Consider the following 17,020-nt stretch of genomic DNA (forward strand, 5'->3'; position numbering starts at 1 on the left):
AATAAATAAATAAATAAAATAAAAATTTCAGCCCAATATATTAGGAACCCCATTTTAAATGCCATTGTAAACACAATTTATTTTATATCAACTTTAAATATGAAAGCTACACTCAAGTAAACCAAACAGCATATTACCTATGAATCTTTACATGTTCATTTAAAAATTTCAGCCCAATATATTAGGAACCCCATTTAAAATGCCATTGTAGTAAATGACAAGTTAGTAGATTTCTGTGTGTTCTTTTTTTTAATAGAAGAACTAATCTATGTAATGCATTCCTGAATCTAAAATACCCTTAGTTAAGACTATAAAACAGTCATGGCTTAGGGCATGAACAAAAACTGCTGGTTTATCTAGTCCTGAATCTTTTTCTACCTTCAAATCTTATGTCTCAAACCTAAGGCTAGGCTAGGCCAGGTGCGGTGGCTCATGCTTGTTAATCCCAGCACTTTGGGAAGCTGAGGCGGGAGGATCACGTGAAGCCAGGAGTTTGAGATCACCTGGGGCAACATAGTGAGATTCCATCCCTATAAGATAAAAATAAAAAAAAAAATCAGCCAGGTATGGTAGCAAGGGCCTGCAGGCCCCAGCTACTTGGGGAGCCGAGGCAGGAGGCATCGCTTGATCCCAGGAGTTTGAGGTTGCAGTATGATCACCCCACTATACTCCAGCCTGGGTGACAGTGAGACTCCGTCTCTAAAAAAAAAATAAATCCTAAGGCTAAGATAAGTTTAAACAATGAAACTAATATTGGCACATAATATATGAAACAATCATGCTAGACTTCGCATTTAAAAAAATTCACGGGCTGGGCACGGTGGCTAACGCCTGTAATCCCAGCACTCTGGGAGGCCAAGGTGGGTGCATCACGAGGACAGGAGATTGAGACCATCCTGGCTAACATGGTGAAACCCCGTCTCTACTAAAAATACAAAAAATTAGCCAGGCGAGGTGCGGGCGCCTGTACTCCCAGCTGCTTGCCAGGCTGAGGCAGGAGAATGGCATGAACCTGGGAGGTGGAGCTTTCAGTGAGCTGAGATCGCACCACTACACTCCAGTCTGGGCTACAAAGCAAGACTCCATCTCAAAAAACAAAAACAAAAACAAAAAAAGAATTCACTAAATTTGGATCACATCCTATTAAAATACAGCAAGTCTCATCGGATTTCTGCAATTTTATTTCTATCTCACTTAAGAAATGTGACCAATGGCAGCTTGCTTATTAATGACTTTATGAATTAGAAACATTACAAGAACATTTTAACATTTTTTAAAAACATTAGCAAAAGCTTATACATTATAATTATGTGTGCTTTAACAGTAAATCTACAAAAATCTGTGTTATTCCAGTGTCATCTAAATGACGGGTTGGCAAACTTTTTCTGTAAAGGGCTAAATAGTAAATTTTAGGGTTTCTGGGCCATACAGTCTTTGTTACACCTATTCAACTTTGCTATGAAGCACAGAAGCAGCCATAGATAATATATAAACGAAGAAACATGGCTATGTTCCAATAAAACTTTATAAAAATAGGTGGCAGACTGAATTTGGTCTAGATCCTATTTTCTGACTCCAGATCTAGACAAACAAAATACTGTTTCAGTGACAGGATTATTTTCAGAGTTCCTTTAATTACCAATGAAATAAGGATTAAACTCTTGAAGCAAAAATAAAACAGTATTGCTGTTTTGCTTTTCCAGAAGTCAGACCCAAGGAAAGTACAACCATCTCTGGTGGTCTAACAGCTTCCGTCTGATAGAGCCAAGGATGTGAATATAGTAGAGGCAGAAGGGATAAATTTAGATGCACTAGAAAGAACACACTACTTCTTGACCACAAATATCTCTTACCTGTTGACGGAAGCTTAATCTGAAAGATTTAAGCCATTATCTCCTAAATTAAAAGGATATACAAAATGTCTTTTCTACTGAGTTTTGTTGGAGGTAAACACAATGGCAAAAATGAAAAACTCAGGCCGGGTGTGGTGGCTCACGCCTGTAATTCCAGCACTTTGGGAGGCCGAGGCGGGTGGATCACGAGGTGAGGAGTTCAAGACCAGCCTGGCCAAGATGGTGAAACCCCGTCTCTACTAAAAGTACAAAAATTAGCTGGGCGTGGTGGTGGGTGCTTGTAATCCCAGATACTCTGGAGGCTGAGGCAGAGAATTGCTTGAACCCGGGAGGCGGAGGTTGCAGTGAGCTGAGATCACGCCACTGCACTCCAGCCTGAGCAACACAGCGAGACTCCGTCTCAAAATAAAAAATAAAAACAAAGAAAAGAGAAACTCAGATGGTGGCTATCAGAATCATCCAAACTAGCTCAAAATTTTGCTTAAATCTGGCTGAGAAGCAATAAGAAGCAACATCTATACATGTGTCTTTTGCTCATGTCCCTCCTGATTCTGAAACATTAATTTGATGGCATATTTTAAACACTGAAGCTCCATGGTCATGCACAACAATCACCAGTAAGATATAATAATTTTACAGATCACTTGAGGTCAGGAGTTCGAGACCAGCCTGGCCAACATGGTAAAACCCCATCTCTACTAAAAATACAAAAATTAGCCACAGGGCATGGAAGTGCACACCTGTAGTCCCAGCTACTCAGGCGGCTAAGGCAGGAGAATCACTTGAACCCAGGAGGCGGAGGTTGCAGTGAGCTGAGATTATGCCACTACACTCCAGTCTGGGTGACAGAGGGAGACTCCTTCTCAAAAAAAAAAAAAAAAAAAAAAAAAGGGCCGGGTGAAGTGGCTCAGGCCTGTAATCCCAGCACTTTGGGAGGCTGAGGTGGGCGGATCACCTGAGGTCAGGAGCTCGAGATCAGCCTGACCAACGTGGCGAAACTGAGATCGCGACACTGCACTCCAGCCTAGACAACAGAGACTTTGTCTCAAAAAAAAAAAAAAAAAAAAAAGAGATATAATAATTTTGAAAATCAAGCAAGAAAGTACTTTATAAATGGTAAAGCACCATATAAATAAGTTACTATCACCACACAGTAGGTAGAAAACTTGAAATAGAAGTCTTACCACTCTAGATGATTTTCTTCTGTTGATGCGCTGGCAGTCAATACTATATAATGTCTGAAGAATTTTCAGCAACAATCAGAAAAAAAAGCCAGAAAAATTGTTACAGCCTGCTTTTTAATCATCCCCTTTTTTCCCTCCCTCTCACTGAACAAATGAGCTAATAAAGGCACACAGTTTATGAAAATTAAATGTGCTCTGATTTTCACAAAATTAATTCTAGGTCCTACAAGTAAAAAACAATTCACTTTAAAAAGTCACTAATACTGGATTAGATACTACCAGAATAAAGAAACACTCTTATCTCTTAGGATTTTTGTTAATCTATTCTCTCTTGCTTAAGAAATAAAAGAGCTGTCACCTGCCATATATTAACTATGTTTAACATTCTTCTTTTAAAAAAAAAAATCACATACATACAAAATACAAAATTTCACATACCTATACTTTTGAAAGAAATTCGGTGGCTCAAGTAGTTTGGACCAATCTGATTTTCCTTGAAGAATTTCATCTGTGACTGCAAGACCTAAATTAAAAAAAAAAAAAAAGAAGAAGAAGAAGAATGATTTTGAAAAGGGACCAGCTCTTAAATCACTCTACTACTACAAAATCTCAGACTCCACCAGACGAAATTTTTTTTTTTTCTTTTTTTGAGACAGAGTCTCACTCTGTCACCCAGGCTGGAGTGTGGTGGATCTATCTCGGCTCACTGCAACCTCTACCTCCTGGGTTCAAGCGATTCTCCTGCCCCAGCCTCCTGAGTATCTGGGATTACAGGTGCCCACCACCACTTCCGGCTAATTTTTGTGAGACAGGGTTTCACCAGGTTGGCTAGGCTGGTCTTGAACTCCTGACCTCAGGTCATCTGCTCGCCTCGGCCTCCCAAAGTGCTAGGATTATAGGCATGAGCCATCGCGCCCGGCCCAACAAACTCTTGAGTAACAAAATATAAATATATATTATGTTGTTTCTTAGAACACAAAAAATTAGTTTCAACCAGACTGGGCTGGCTCCATTTTTGGCCTTAATATTATCATATACTTTTGAAAACTCATTACTAAAGAACAAAATAACCATACTTGAAAGAAGTTTTAGAAAGAATAGGTATAACTCTTAACTGCCAATCCATAGCTGCAACAGAGAATAAAACTGTCAACCAAAAACTTGTGGGAATATGTAAATGGCAACAGGGCCACATGTTTACCTTGTTTAAATTCTTCTACCATTACTGTTCGAGTTGATGTGGACACATTATACGTAGAATTCTGTTGTGGGTAGGCAGGGGTGATTATGGGCATGAGATGATACCTATCTGATGGATTTACCTGTGAAATTAGAAGCAGAATAACTGATCTATTCTCCTATTTCAGTTGTCCTCACTTCATTTCCCCAAAAGTCTGAAGCATATGAAATATAAATTTAATACTACATTTCCTCAAGTTTAAGAAGTACATTTTACCTCCCCAACTGCATTTATTTCTGAAGTTGGATATGTCTGATAGTCAAAGTCAAAGGAAATACTGCAGAAGTATATTTTTCCTCAGAAAAGCTGTTAAATTGATGTGCATCTTATAAACAATGATCTCTTATAATCAAGGAAATACAGTATTATAACTACAAAAAGCATTATCTGGTTTAATGGTTCTCAATACTTTTTCACCACCCACTCAATGGATGACTTCCCCTTGGTTACCTAGAGGAATGAGCACTCACTCTAAAAGCAAATTAAAATGCAAGATATGGGAGAATTATGCTACCCTGGAACAATGAATCTGCTTTAAATTGTATTGCAAAGTAAATCTTTTATTATTATACTTTAGTACTTTATTATTAGTAACCAATTACTTTTTTTTTTTGAGACGAAGTCTCAACTCGTCACCCAGGCTGGAGTACAGTGGCACAATCTCGGCTCACTGCAACCTGTGCCTCTGGGGTTCAGGTGATTCTCGTGCCTCAGCCTCCAGAGTAGCTGGAACTACAGGTGTGCACCGCCACGCCCGGCTAATTTTTTATATTTTCAGTAGAGAGGGGGTTTCACCACGTTGGCCAGGCTGGTCTTGAACTCCTGACCTCAGGTGATCCACCCGCCTCGGCCTCCCAAAGAGCTGGGATTACAGGCGTGAACCATCATGCCCAGCCAAGTATCCAATTACTTTTGAGACATTTTTTCCACACTGGATTATGACACTGTCTATGAGACACCCACTCATCTTACATGGGCGATTTTTAATGACATAACATTTGGATCAGCATTAGTGATCCTAATCATCTGCACAAAAAACAAAACAAAAACCACAGTAGAAGGAGGAAGAGGACTATAGTTATATAGAAGGAAGAACAGAGACAAGAGGAACTATCTTTAACTAGACTGTAATTTAGTGAAATGTCCTCTTCCTTAAAAGGTTTAAAGAAACTCCATAATAAATCACATACCCGAGGATCCCAGACAGGCAAATTCAAATTGCTTTCTTCTGGTTGCTTCAGCAGCACAGGATTTGGCCATTCCCTGACATGAATAAGGCAAATTAACTTACACATGATCTCACTTCAGGTACTACATGAAACCTTATAATTATTAGATTGTTCTAACCTACAGAGTGAATGTTCTGGGTATTTGGTATTAAAGGAAAAAAAGGCCGAGCATGGTGGCTCATGCCTGTAATCCCAGCACTCTGGGAAGCTGAGGCAGGCAGATCACCTGAGCTCAGGAGTTCGAGACCATCCTGGGCAACATGGAGAAATCCTGTCTCTACTAAAAACACAAAAATTAGCCATGCCTAGTGGTGCACGCTTATAGTCCCAGGTACTCAGGAGGCTGAGGTGAGAGGATCACTTGAGCCCAGGAGGCGGAGGCTGCAGTGAGCTGAGATGCATGCACTCTAGCCTGGGTAACAGAGTGAGACCCTGTCTCAATTAAAAAAAAAAAAAAAAAATGGGCTAGGTAAGAAAGTATACAAAGGAAAGGCTGCTCATTTTAATGCAGTGTTCTCTGAAAGGGCAAATATTACTTTTCATTAACTGTAACTAATTTACACCTGAATCTTTCACTTCCTTCTCATTTGCTTTCATGGATTTAATTCCGATAATTTAGTAACAGCAACAGCCAACATTTACTGAAAATACTAATATATCAATGTGATTATCATCTCCATTTTACAAATGAGGAAAGCTTAAACGACCTCTACATAACTAGTAATTTGCAAAGCCAAACTTATTTTAACTGCTCTCCCAAGCTAAAGGCCCACATTTACAAATCCCTGGAAGAAGGTGCCAATTAGATGTCCCACCATTGCCTCAAAGTTGATGTTTTATACTTTTAACTTTACAAAGCAATGTAAAACAACAGAAAAAGTCTATGTATAGCTCTTAAATTTCCAAACAAACTTACGCATAGGTAGAGATTAGTAAACACTCAAAGTACACATGTAAATACTTACCACTTGGAAAAAACTAAAAAGAACTTATGAACTAAAGTAGATGCTGCTGCATTTGGATACAATTGGCAAGTTCTTGCAACTAGCATTGCCCAGGAGACACCACCAAGGAATCCTAGCATGTTGGAATAAATACCACGTCCTAGAAAATCAATATATTTGTTAATTATTATTAGGACCTACTATCTGTGACATTCTTTTTTTTTCTGCTCTTTACAAGGTGAATGAATATCCGTGACATTCAACAAGGTAACTTTACTCATAAGACGGTTGGTTGGAAATTTTCCCCTATAAACAAAACATTAAAACTGATAAGCAGACCTTCACATTAGGCCCACAGTCTAATTAGCAAACCATAAATTGCTAATCTTACCCTCCTTACTTTCCCTTCTAATACAGACACCTCAGTTCTTTGCCTCAGTTCCAACTGCTCAACCGGGCTCCACTGATACTACATTGAAATTCCCCATTTTTCACTATTTAGGATTGAGAGAAAAATGAAAGGAAGGAGACATTTGGAGAGACAATGGGGAAGAATGAATATTTAATTAATAATCATATTCATGGGTATTTTTAAATCAAGTATAAAGCTGGAGACTTACTTCAGTATTTCACAGAATTTGGATACCTCTCCATAAAGTAGAATACACCACTGATATCATTCATTTCTATTTTTTTTTTCTTTTTTTAAGAGATGGGCTCTCACTCTGTCACCCAGACTGGAGTGAACTGGCACAATCATAATTCACTGTAGCCTCAAACTCCTGGGCTCAACTGATCCTCCACCTCAGCCTCTTGCGTAGCTATGATTACAGGGGTGCACCACCATGGTTGTCATGACCGTTTTTTATATAGCTATCTATATTATGTCCCGCCAAGCAAGCAAAAGAAAAAAACCTACAAAATACCAATTTCAGATGTGGTAAATATGAAAAATATGCATCTAACTGACAAAACATGGCATTTAATCTTTAAAGAAGGGCAAATTGTTCACGTTATCCCTTCAGTGCAAATTTTACTTTATCTTAAATATACAAGACACTTGAGCCCAAGGACAAATTCTACTTGCTTACTATCTTTTTAGACCTGCACTGTCCAATATGGTAGCCACAAGCCATGTGTTGCTATTTTTTAACTTGTAACAGCTTTATTGAGATGTAATTCACATACCATAAGATTCGTCCATTTAAAGTACACAATTCAATGGTTTTTTAGTATACTGAGAGTTGTGCAATCATCAACATGATCAATACTAGAATGTTTTCAGCACCCCGAAAAGAAACCTTTAACTGTCACACTCAGCCAGGCACTGTGGCTCACACCTGTAATCCCACCACTTTTGGAGGCCAAGGCAGGAGGACTGGTTGAGCTCAGGAGTTTGAGACCAGCCTAGCTAACATAGCAACACCTCGTCTCTGCTAAAAAATAAATAAATAAAATAAAATAAAATAAAATAAAATAAAATAAGCCGGGTGTAGTCGCATATGCCTGTAGTTCTAGCTACTCGGGAGGCTAGAGTGGAAGGATCGCTTGGGCCCAGAAGGTTGAGGCTGCAGTGAGCTATAATTGCACCACTGCATTCTGGTCTGGGAGATAGAGCAAGCCCCTGTCTAAAAAAATAAAATGAAATAAAATATAAAGGCATACCTCGTTTTGTTGTGTTTTGCTTTATTACACTTCACAGATACTGAGTTTTTTACAAACTGAAGGTTTGCGGCAACCTTGAGTTGAGAAAATCTTTCAGCACCATTTTTCCAAGAGCATAAGCTCTCACTTCATGTCTCTGTGTCACATTTTAGTAATTCTCACAATATTTCAAACTTTTTCATTATTATTATATCTGTTATGGTGATTTGTGATTAGTGATCTTTGATGTTACTATTGTAATTGTTTTGGGGCACCACAAACTGAGCCCATATAAGACGGTGAACTTGGTAAATGTGTATGTTCTGAATGCTCCACCAACTGGTCATTACCCATCTCTCTCCCTCTCCTCAGGTCTCCCTACTCCTTGAGACACAACAATACTTAAATTAGGCCAATTAAGAACCCTTAATGGCCTCTAAGTGTTCAAGTAAAAGAAAGAGTCTTATGTCTCTCACTTTAAATCAAAAACTAGAAAAGATTAAGCTCAGTGAAAAAGGCATGCTGAAAGTTATGATAGTCCGAAAGCTATGCCCCTTGTGCCAATCAGTTAACCAAGCTGTGAATGCCAAGGAAAAGTTATTGACAGAAATTACAAGTGCTACTCTCCAGTGAATATAGGAATGACAAAAAAAGTAAAACTGCTTTATTGCTGACAGAAAAAAAAATTTTTTTTTGAGACGGAGTCTCGCTCTGTCGCCCAGGCTGGAGTGCAGTGGTGCGATCTCAGCTCACCACAACCTCTGCCTCCTGGGTTCAAGTGATTCTCCTGCCTCAGCTTCCCGAGTAGCTGGGATTATAGGCACGTGCCACCACACTCGGCTAATTTTTGTATTTTTAGTAGAGATGGGGTTTCACTATGTTGGTCAGGCTGATCTCGAACTCCTGACCTCATGATCCGCTCGCCTCGGCCTCCCAAGTAGTGGGATTACAGCTGTGAGCCACTGCGCCTGGCTGCTGATAGAAAATTTTAACGGTCTGGATGGAAGATCAAACAAGACACAATGTTTCCTTAGGCCAAAGTCTAATCCAGAGCAAAGCCCTAACTTCTCTTCAATCATATGAAGGCTGAGAGAGGTGAGGAAGGTGCAGAAGAAAAGTCTGAAGCTAGTAAAGATTGGTTCATAAGGTTTAAGGAAAGAAGCCATCTCCACAACTAAAAGTGCAACAAGTGCTGATGCAGAAGTTGCAGGAAGTTATCCAGAAGATCTAGCTAAAATCATTGAGGAAGGTGGCTACACTAAACAACAAATTATCAATGTAGATGAAACAGCCTTATACTGGAAGAAGATGCCATCTAGGACTTTCACAGCTAGAGAGGAGAAGCTTGGTTTCAAAGCTTCAAAGGATAGGTGATTCTCTTGTTAGAGGCTAATGCAGCTGGTGACTTTAAATTGAAGCTGGCCGGGCATGGTGGCTCATGCTTGTAATCCCAGCACTTTGGGAGGCCAAGGCAGGCAGATCACCTGAGGTCAGGACTTCAAGATCAGCCTGGCCAACATGGTAAAACCCTATCTCTACTAAAAATACAAAAATTAGCCAGGTATGGTGGCACATGCCTGTAATTCCAGCTACTCGGGAGGCTGAGGCAGGAGAGTCACTTGAACCCAGGAGGCGGTGGTTGCCGTGAGCTGAGATCGCGCCATTGCACTCCAGCCTGGGCGAGAGAGTGAGACTCCATCTCAAAAAAAAAAAAAAAAAAATGAAGCCAATGTTCATTTAACATTCCCAAAATCCCAGCGCCCTTAAGAATGATGCTCACTCTACTGTCTGTGCTGTACAAACAGAACAACAAAGCCTAGATGACAGCACAGCTGTTTACAGCATGGTTTACTGAGTATTTTAAAGCCCATTGGTGAGATCTACTGCTCAGAAAAAAAAAAAGATTCCTTTCTAAGTAGGACTGCTCTTTGACAATGCACCTAGTCACCCACGAGCTCCAGTGGACACATACTAGGAGATTAAAGTTACTTTCATGTCTGCTAATACAGCATCTATTCTGTAGCCCATGGATCAAGGAGTTATCTTCTTGTTTTACCATTTAAGAAACACATTTTGGAGCCGGGCTTGATGGCTCACGCCTGTAATCCCAGCACTTTGGGAGGCCGAGGCGAGCGGATCACAAGGTCAGGAGTTGGAGACCAGCCTGACAAACATGGTGAAACCCCGTCTCTACCAAAAATACAAAAAATTACCCGGGCATGGTGGTGCGTGCCTATAATCCCAGCTACTTGGTAGGCTGAGGCAGGAGAATCACTTGAACCCGGGAGGCAGAGGTTGGTGGAGCCAAGATTGCACCATTGCACTCCAGCCTTGGCGACAGAGCAAGACTCCGTCTCAAAAAAAGAAAAAAAAAAAAAAAGACTACAGTATAGTGTAAATGTAACTTTTATATGCACTGGGAAACAAAAAAAAAATTGTAATTTGCTTTACTGCAGTTGTCTGGAACCAAACCTACAATATCTCAGAGGTGTGCTTAAGTAATAATACAGAATGTGCTGTGCCAGCTCAGTGGTAAGCAAAGGGATTTTTATGAACCTAAATATATAAACTATATATATAAACTAGTAAGAGTTCCAGGCTTTATTAGAAAAGTGTTATAAGGTAAAAACAAGTGAAAGTCATCACTGTAGACTCTTCACTTAATGAACACCTACTACAGTATAAACCAGACTCTTTGCTGGTGGGAATACAAAGATACGTAAGATGGTGTTACCCACAGGGAGGGTATCAGTCTTCAAGTTCTGAATTATTCTGACTGCCTGACTGAACCTAAGATGGAAAGTCAGGGCTTTAAGTTTTTACCCAAGGGAGGAAGAGGTATACTACTTATCAAAACACCATAACCACTGTACTTGAAAAGCAAATAGCTATTCCAGAGTTTATTGGCCCTTAACCTCCAACAATATCATTAGGTTCAGAGTTTCTATATATGCTTCTTTCACTGGCAAGAGAAAATTAGAATTTTATAATGCAAACATAAAAGACTAGGGATACTTACGTTTTGCCCATAATTTGACAGCTCTTAGGGTGAGTCTAAAAGTTTCTTTATTTGGCACTAAATGCAAAATTTCATCAGTAACTCTACAACCTGAAAAAGACAAAGCATTCATTTTTCACTATGCAGCAAATTCTCAGTTAATTCAAATGCCCTCCTAACTTCCAGACTCTCGAATGCTAAAAATATGAAAGATAATAAAACATTGGGGCTTATTTTATGTACATGAAATTTACCACTTATGAGAAATCAGTTTGCTTTAGGATAACTAAAAAAGACATGGGTAATGCAATCCAAAATGAGATGTGCCTGAGTATTTTTTAGTTTTCTTCCTTGACTATTAATCAAATACCTCCCAATTACAACACTGTAATTACTTCAATGTAAACCTTTTCCACAAATACTGTAATTTACTGTTACAATCTGGAAATACACCAAAGTGCAATAATGATTCGGTCAAACAAGACACTATAAAACATTGGTTCTCAATCCCAGCCCTTTGGTAGGCTGAGGTGGGTGGATCACCTGAGGTCAGGCGCTCGAGACCAGTCTGGCCAAAATGGTGAAACCCTGTCTCTACTAAACATACAAAAATTAGCCAGGTGTGGTGGTGGGCATCTATATTCCCAGCTACTCAAAGGGCTGAGGCAGGAGAATCGCTTGAACCCGGGAGGCGGAGGTTGTAGTGAGCTGAGATCACGCCACTGCACTCCAGCCTGGGCAACAGAGTGAGACTCTGTCTCAAAAAAAAAAAAAGACATTAGTTCTCAAAGTATGGTCTGGGTACCCCTGGGAATCTGTGAGGTCAAACTTTTTTTATAATAATACTAAGGCTTTTTTCACTGTGTTAACATTTGCACTGATGGTGCAAAAGAAACAGTGGATAAAACTGCAGGTACCTTGGCAGTCAATCAAGATGGGGCAACAGCGTGAACCCGGGAGGCGGAGTTTGCAGTGAGCCGAGATCGCGCCACTGCACTCCAGCCTGGGCGACAGAGCGAGACTCCCGTCTCAAAAAAAAAACAAAAACAAAAACAAAAAACACATGGGGCAACAAACTGCACTAGCAGAAAAAAATATCTTCACCACCACACACTTGCAGTTAAAAATAAAGGTGGGGAAAGAACATGTGAAACTGTGTGAGTTGTAAGCTCAACTACCTGCTTTTTTCAAGGAACACCAGTTTCACCTGAAAAAAATAACTGGCAGATAAACTATAGTTATTCAGTTAGGTATTTCCTTAAAAATGGACAAAAGGAACCTCTCAGTTCAACTAAAACAAATGACAAAATTTGTTGCCAATAATAAAATTTAAGCTTTCAAGTTAAATCTGAATTTCAGACAACTTTTATCTGTTACTATGAGCTTGACACCTTTCCATACTTTTCTGTTGAGACTGGTCACTAATGAATGCTGGTTTTTTTTTTCCACATTTTATAGTGAAATGTGTATTAACATTTGGAACATCCAAATAACTTTGTGAACCAATATTTTCCAAATGACCAAGGCATGATAGTACAAAATCATGCATGAATAAAGGGACCACTCAAAGAACAAGACAGATCAGTGGACTGTCATGTAACAGAATACAACAAGTTTGATATGATTTTAGATTCCATACTCTAACCTTTAAGAAACTATCATTTTTATTCAGCAACAAAACGGAACAAATACAGATAAACCTCACAAACATGCCAAATGAAAGAACCCTTACGCAAAAGACCACATAGGATTATTTTTATATGAAATGTCTTTAAGAGGCAAATCTACAAAGAAATAAAGCAGATTAGTGGTTGCCTGGGACTGCGGATTGGAAGGGGAAATGACTGCAAATGGGTATAAAGGATCTTTTGAGGGTGATAAAATATTCTAACATTGGATTGTAGTGTACTAAAGACCAGTGAAGTCCGGGCACGGTGGCTCATGCCTGTAATCCCAGCACTTTGGGAGGCTGAGGTTGGCATCACCTGATATCGAGAGTTTGAGGCCAGCCTGACCACCATGGAGAAACCCCGTCCCTATTAAAAATACAAAAAGATCAGCCAGGCATGGTGGCACATGCCTGTAATTTCAGCTACTCAGGAGGCTGAGGCAGGAGAATCGCTTCAACCCAGAGGCGGAGGTTGCAGAGAGCTGAGATCGCGCCATCGCACTCCAGCCTGGGTAACAGTGTGAGACTCCGTCTCAAAAAAAAGAAAAGAAAAGAAAAGAAAAAGACCAGTGAGGTGTATAATGGTATGTAATTATATCTCAATAAAACTGTTAAAAAGAAAAAAAATGTTACTGGCCAAGTTTAAGAAGAATATCCATAATTATCTGAAAAGGCTATTAAAACACTCTTCCCTTTTCCAACTAAGAGGACAGATTTTTTCTTTCTTTTTTGAGACGGAGACTCGCTCTGTCACCCTGGCTGGATTGCGGTGGCATGATCTCAGCTCACCACAACCTCCGCCTTCTGGGTTCAAGTGATTTTCCTGCCTCAGCCTCCCGAGTAGCTGGGATTACAGGTAAGCACCACCATACTTGGCTAGTTTTTTATTTTTAATAGAGATGGGGTTTTACCATGTTGTCCAGGCTGGTCTCAAACTCCTGACCTCAGGTGATCTGCCTGCCTTGGCCTGCCAAAGTGCTGGGATTAGAGGCATAAGCCACTGTGCCTGGCCTCTTTTTTTTTTTTTTTTTTGAGACAGGGTCTCACTCTGTCACCTAAGCTAGACTGCAGTGGCGTAATCACGGCTCACTGCAGCCTCCACCTCGGGGGCTCAGGTGATCCTCTCACCTCAGCCTCCTGAGTAGCTGGAACTACAGGTGAGTGCCACTACATCCAACTAAATGTTTTTTATTTTTGGTAGAGATGGGGTTTCACCATGTTATCCTAGCTGGTCTGGAAACTCCTGGGCTCAAGTAATCCATTCACCTTGGCCTTCCAAAGTGCTGGGATTATAGGCGTGGGCCACCACGCCCGGCCAGATTTTATTCTTATATGTTAACCAAAACAAAATATTACAATCAATTGTAGACACAAATGAGAATCTAGCTGTCTTCTATCAGGCTTAATATTAAAGAGACTTGCAAAATGTTAAAAAAAAAAAAAAAAGAAGCCATTCTTCACACACAAAAGTTTATATTAATTTAAAATGGGTTCATTATTTATAAATGAATAAGTACTTTTTAAATTTCTCAGTTTTTATTTCTAACATGGTAAATATTGACAGATATAACCCACATAAACAAAAGCTTTTTGGGGTCCTCCATAAATCTTAAGAGTGTAAAGAAGTCTTGAGACCAGTAAGTTTGAGAACCACTAATATAAATATACACAGCCTTTCAAATAAATTTGTGGTTTTTAGGATTCTTAAATGTGGTCACATTATCTGTATAAGGAAAATTACATTTTAAACTGAGTCCAATCTCCAAAATTGAATAGTCAATTCAGCAAAAGTATCTATATTTCTCTAATTGTTCTGAAGCAGGTATCTGAGATTTCTTTTTAGAAGCTTACCATTTAAGCTGCGAATACACCTTATATCAAGGCTTCTCAGGCGAGAGTCGTCTCTTAGATCTAAATTATCTGATATGGTTTGTATTGCCAGTCTTGCAAAGACTAGATCAATCTTTGGAAAGATGTGAAAAAAGAGAAAAAAATTACATTTTCTCCTTTTAATCCATCCTCTCCCATCCCACCATAAAAATGTGAAAAGCTTTGGTTATGAGTTTGGGAAGTTCTACCAAAGCTTCGATAGGCCTATGTAGGCAGTCTCACATGGGAAAATCACTATAAAGTTGTGTTAAGGTAATTAAACTTTCAAATTAATGAAAGCATTTAAATGTTAACATACATGCCAAGCAGAAAAAAAAATCAAAGCCTTATGAGCAAATTTCTAGATAAAGATAGAAGATCCAACACACATTTACATTCACTCCCTCTTGAAACCTCACTAAAATACCACGAAAATTTAATTTTATTTTTGTGTTTAGTATTATTTTGATGTTAAAGGCAAAATTCACTAGGACAAAGAACAGCAAGTGACAAACAAAAGCTATGAAAGCTGGAAAGCAGATGGACAAGTGGTAACAGACCCAGTAGACCTAAGAAAGCAGATAAGAATGTCATATCTAGGAAATAAGGTCAGGAGGCTGTAAATAAATGCAGACAAAAATAAAAAGGAACATTTAAAGAATAAAATAGTATTCTTAGAAATTAAAAATATGGGCCAGGCGCGGTGGCTCATGCCTGTAATCCCAGCACTTTGGGAGGCCAAGGTGGGCGGATCACGAGGTCAGGAGATTGAGACCATCCTGGCTAACACGGTGAAACCCCGTCTCTACTAAAAATACAAAAAATTAGCCAGGTGTGGTGGTGTGTGCCTGGAATCCCAGCCACTCAGGAGGCTCAGGTGGAAGGATCACTTGAACCCAGGTGCTCAAAGGTGCAGTGAGCTATGATTGTGTCACTATACTCCAGCCTTGGCCATAGAGTTAGACCTCATCTCTTCATTTAAAAAAAAAAAAGAGATTACTTGATTTTTTAAAATATGCATTTATGTTAAGCCTGATTTCAGAAAACAAACTTACAAGTTTAAACAGTTCAATTGTAAAGTCAGAAAAATATTAAACACTTACTTCAATACCATCAAATTCAAATTTTATAACAGGTACAAAGGCATCTTCTACAGCCTACAAAAAAGGAAAACAATTATAACACATAGGTGTAATCCCTTCTTTATCCTTCCTAACTACCAATAATGTGAATATCTTTACTCCCGATTTGTATTTTAACCACATAGATGTAATCCCTTCTTTATCCTAACTACCAATAATGTGAATATCTTTACTCCCGATTTGTATTTTAACTCAATAGACAAAGTGAAAATGTTTTTGGTCTTACATTCCAGGTAAGTATTTCTACTTTGTGACCTGTATTATGTAAGATACACAAAATGCCTGTTACAGTATCTAATTTATTATCCCTCTAAAAATATTCCTCAGAACTGGAAAGCAAAACTGCTATCGTCTGCAGCCATAAAAAACGGTGAGTTCATGTTCTTTGCAGGGACATGGATGAAACTGGAAGCCATCATTCTCAGCAAACATAGGAACAGAAAACCAAACACAGCATGTTCTCACTCATAAGTAAGAGTTGAACAATGAGAACACATGGACACAGGGAGAGAAACATCACACATTGGGGCCTGTCGGGGGGTGGGGGACAAGGGAGGGAGAACATTACGACAAATACCTAATGCATGCAGGGCTTAAAACCTAGATAACGGGTTGATAGGTGCAGCAAACCACCATGGCACATGTATACCTATGTAACAAACCTGCACGTTCTGCACATGGTATTCTAGAACTTAAAGTAAAATAAAAAAAAACAAACGAAAAAACAAAAACCTGCTATCATCTGGGTACTTATAATTTCGAGTCTAAACTGAAAACTGATTATTTAGAAAGGCTACTAGAGTTAGAAATTTTAAAATAATGAAAGCTCATGATTAATCTATCAAAAATTTAATTAATACAGTTGAGATTAGTAGAAACCATTAGGTTTTCTGAGTCTTCCTTAACTCCCCAACCTAACAAATTCTTAACTTCCTTGTCTAAAAACATTCCCAGATTCCCCAAATATCAGACTCTTTGACCTTCACCTTATTCTAGCACTTCAGAATGCATTAACACTGTTTTGTTTCTTTAGTTCACATAACCCCCTCCTCAATAAACAATGTCTTGTTTACTATTGTATCTGTAAGACTAATGCCAGCATCTAACAAATTACTGGTGCTGAAATTTTATTTGCTGAATGAATGGCTAGATATACACATATAAAGAGTTACTAACTGAACCTTACACATAATAGCACTCATCATTTGATATGTATCAATCATTATTGGCTACTACAGTAAATGGTTT

At 39.0% G+C, this 17,020-nt stretch overlaps 1 protein-coding gene across 4 annotated transcripts in view; it reads right to left on the reverse strand.

Moving 5' to 3' along the window:
- The window catches only part of PAPOLG (poly(A) polymerase gamma), a 51,063-nt gene that overhangs the window by 21,014 nt on the left and 13,029 nt on the right, over positions 1 to 17,020 (reverse strand). For all 4 annotated transcript variants that reach the window (XM_063594600.1, XM_003830862.4, XM_034953206.3 and 1 more), the window contains exons 6-13: positions 15,734 to 15,787; positions 14,613 to 14,724; positions 11,114 to 11,203; positions 6,472 to 6,610; positions 5,468 to 5,540; positions 4,239 to 4,359; positions 3,476 to 3,560; positions 3,038 to 3,091 (exon numbers count right to left, since the gene is read on the reverse strand). In XM_063594600.1, the coding sequence (XP_063450670.1) occupies positions 3,038 to 3,091; positions 3,476 to 3,560; positions 4,239 to 4,359; positions 5,468 to 5,540; positions 6,472 to 6,610; positions 11,114 to 11,203; positions 14,613 to 14,724; positions 15,734 to 15,787 (728 nt within the window). The remainder of the gene's footprint in view (positions 1 to 3,037; positions 3,092 to 3,475; positions 3,561 to 4,238; positions 4,360 to 5,467; positions 5,541 to 6,471; positions 6,611 to 11,113; positions 11,204 to 14,612; positions 14,725 to 15,733; positions 15,788 to 17,020) is intronic.

This window comes from Pan paniscus, chromosome 12, assembly GCF_029289425.2.
Source record: "Pan paniscus chromosome 12, NHGRI_mPanPan1-v2.0_pri, whole genome shotgun sequence".
Lineage (NCBI taxonomy): Eukaryota > Metazoa > Chordata > Mammalia > Primates > Hominidae > Pan > Pan paniscus.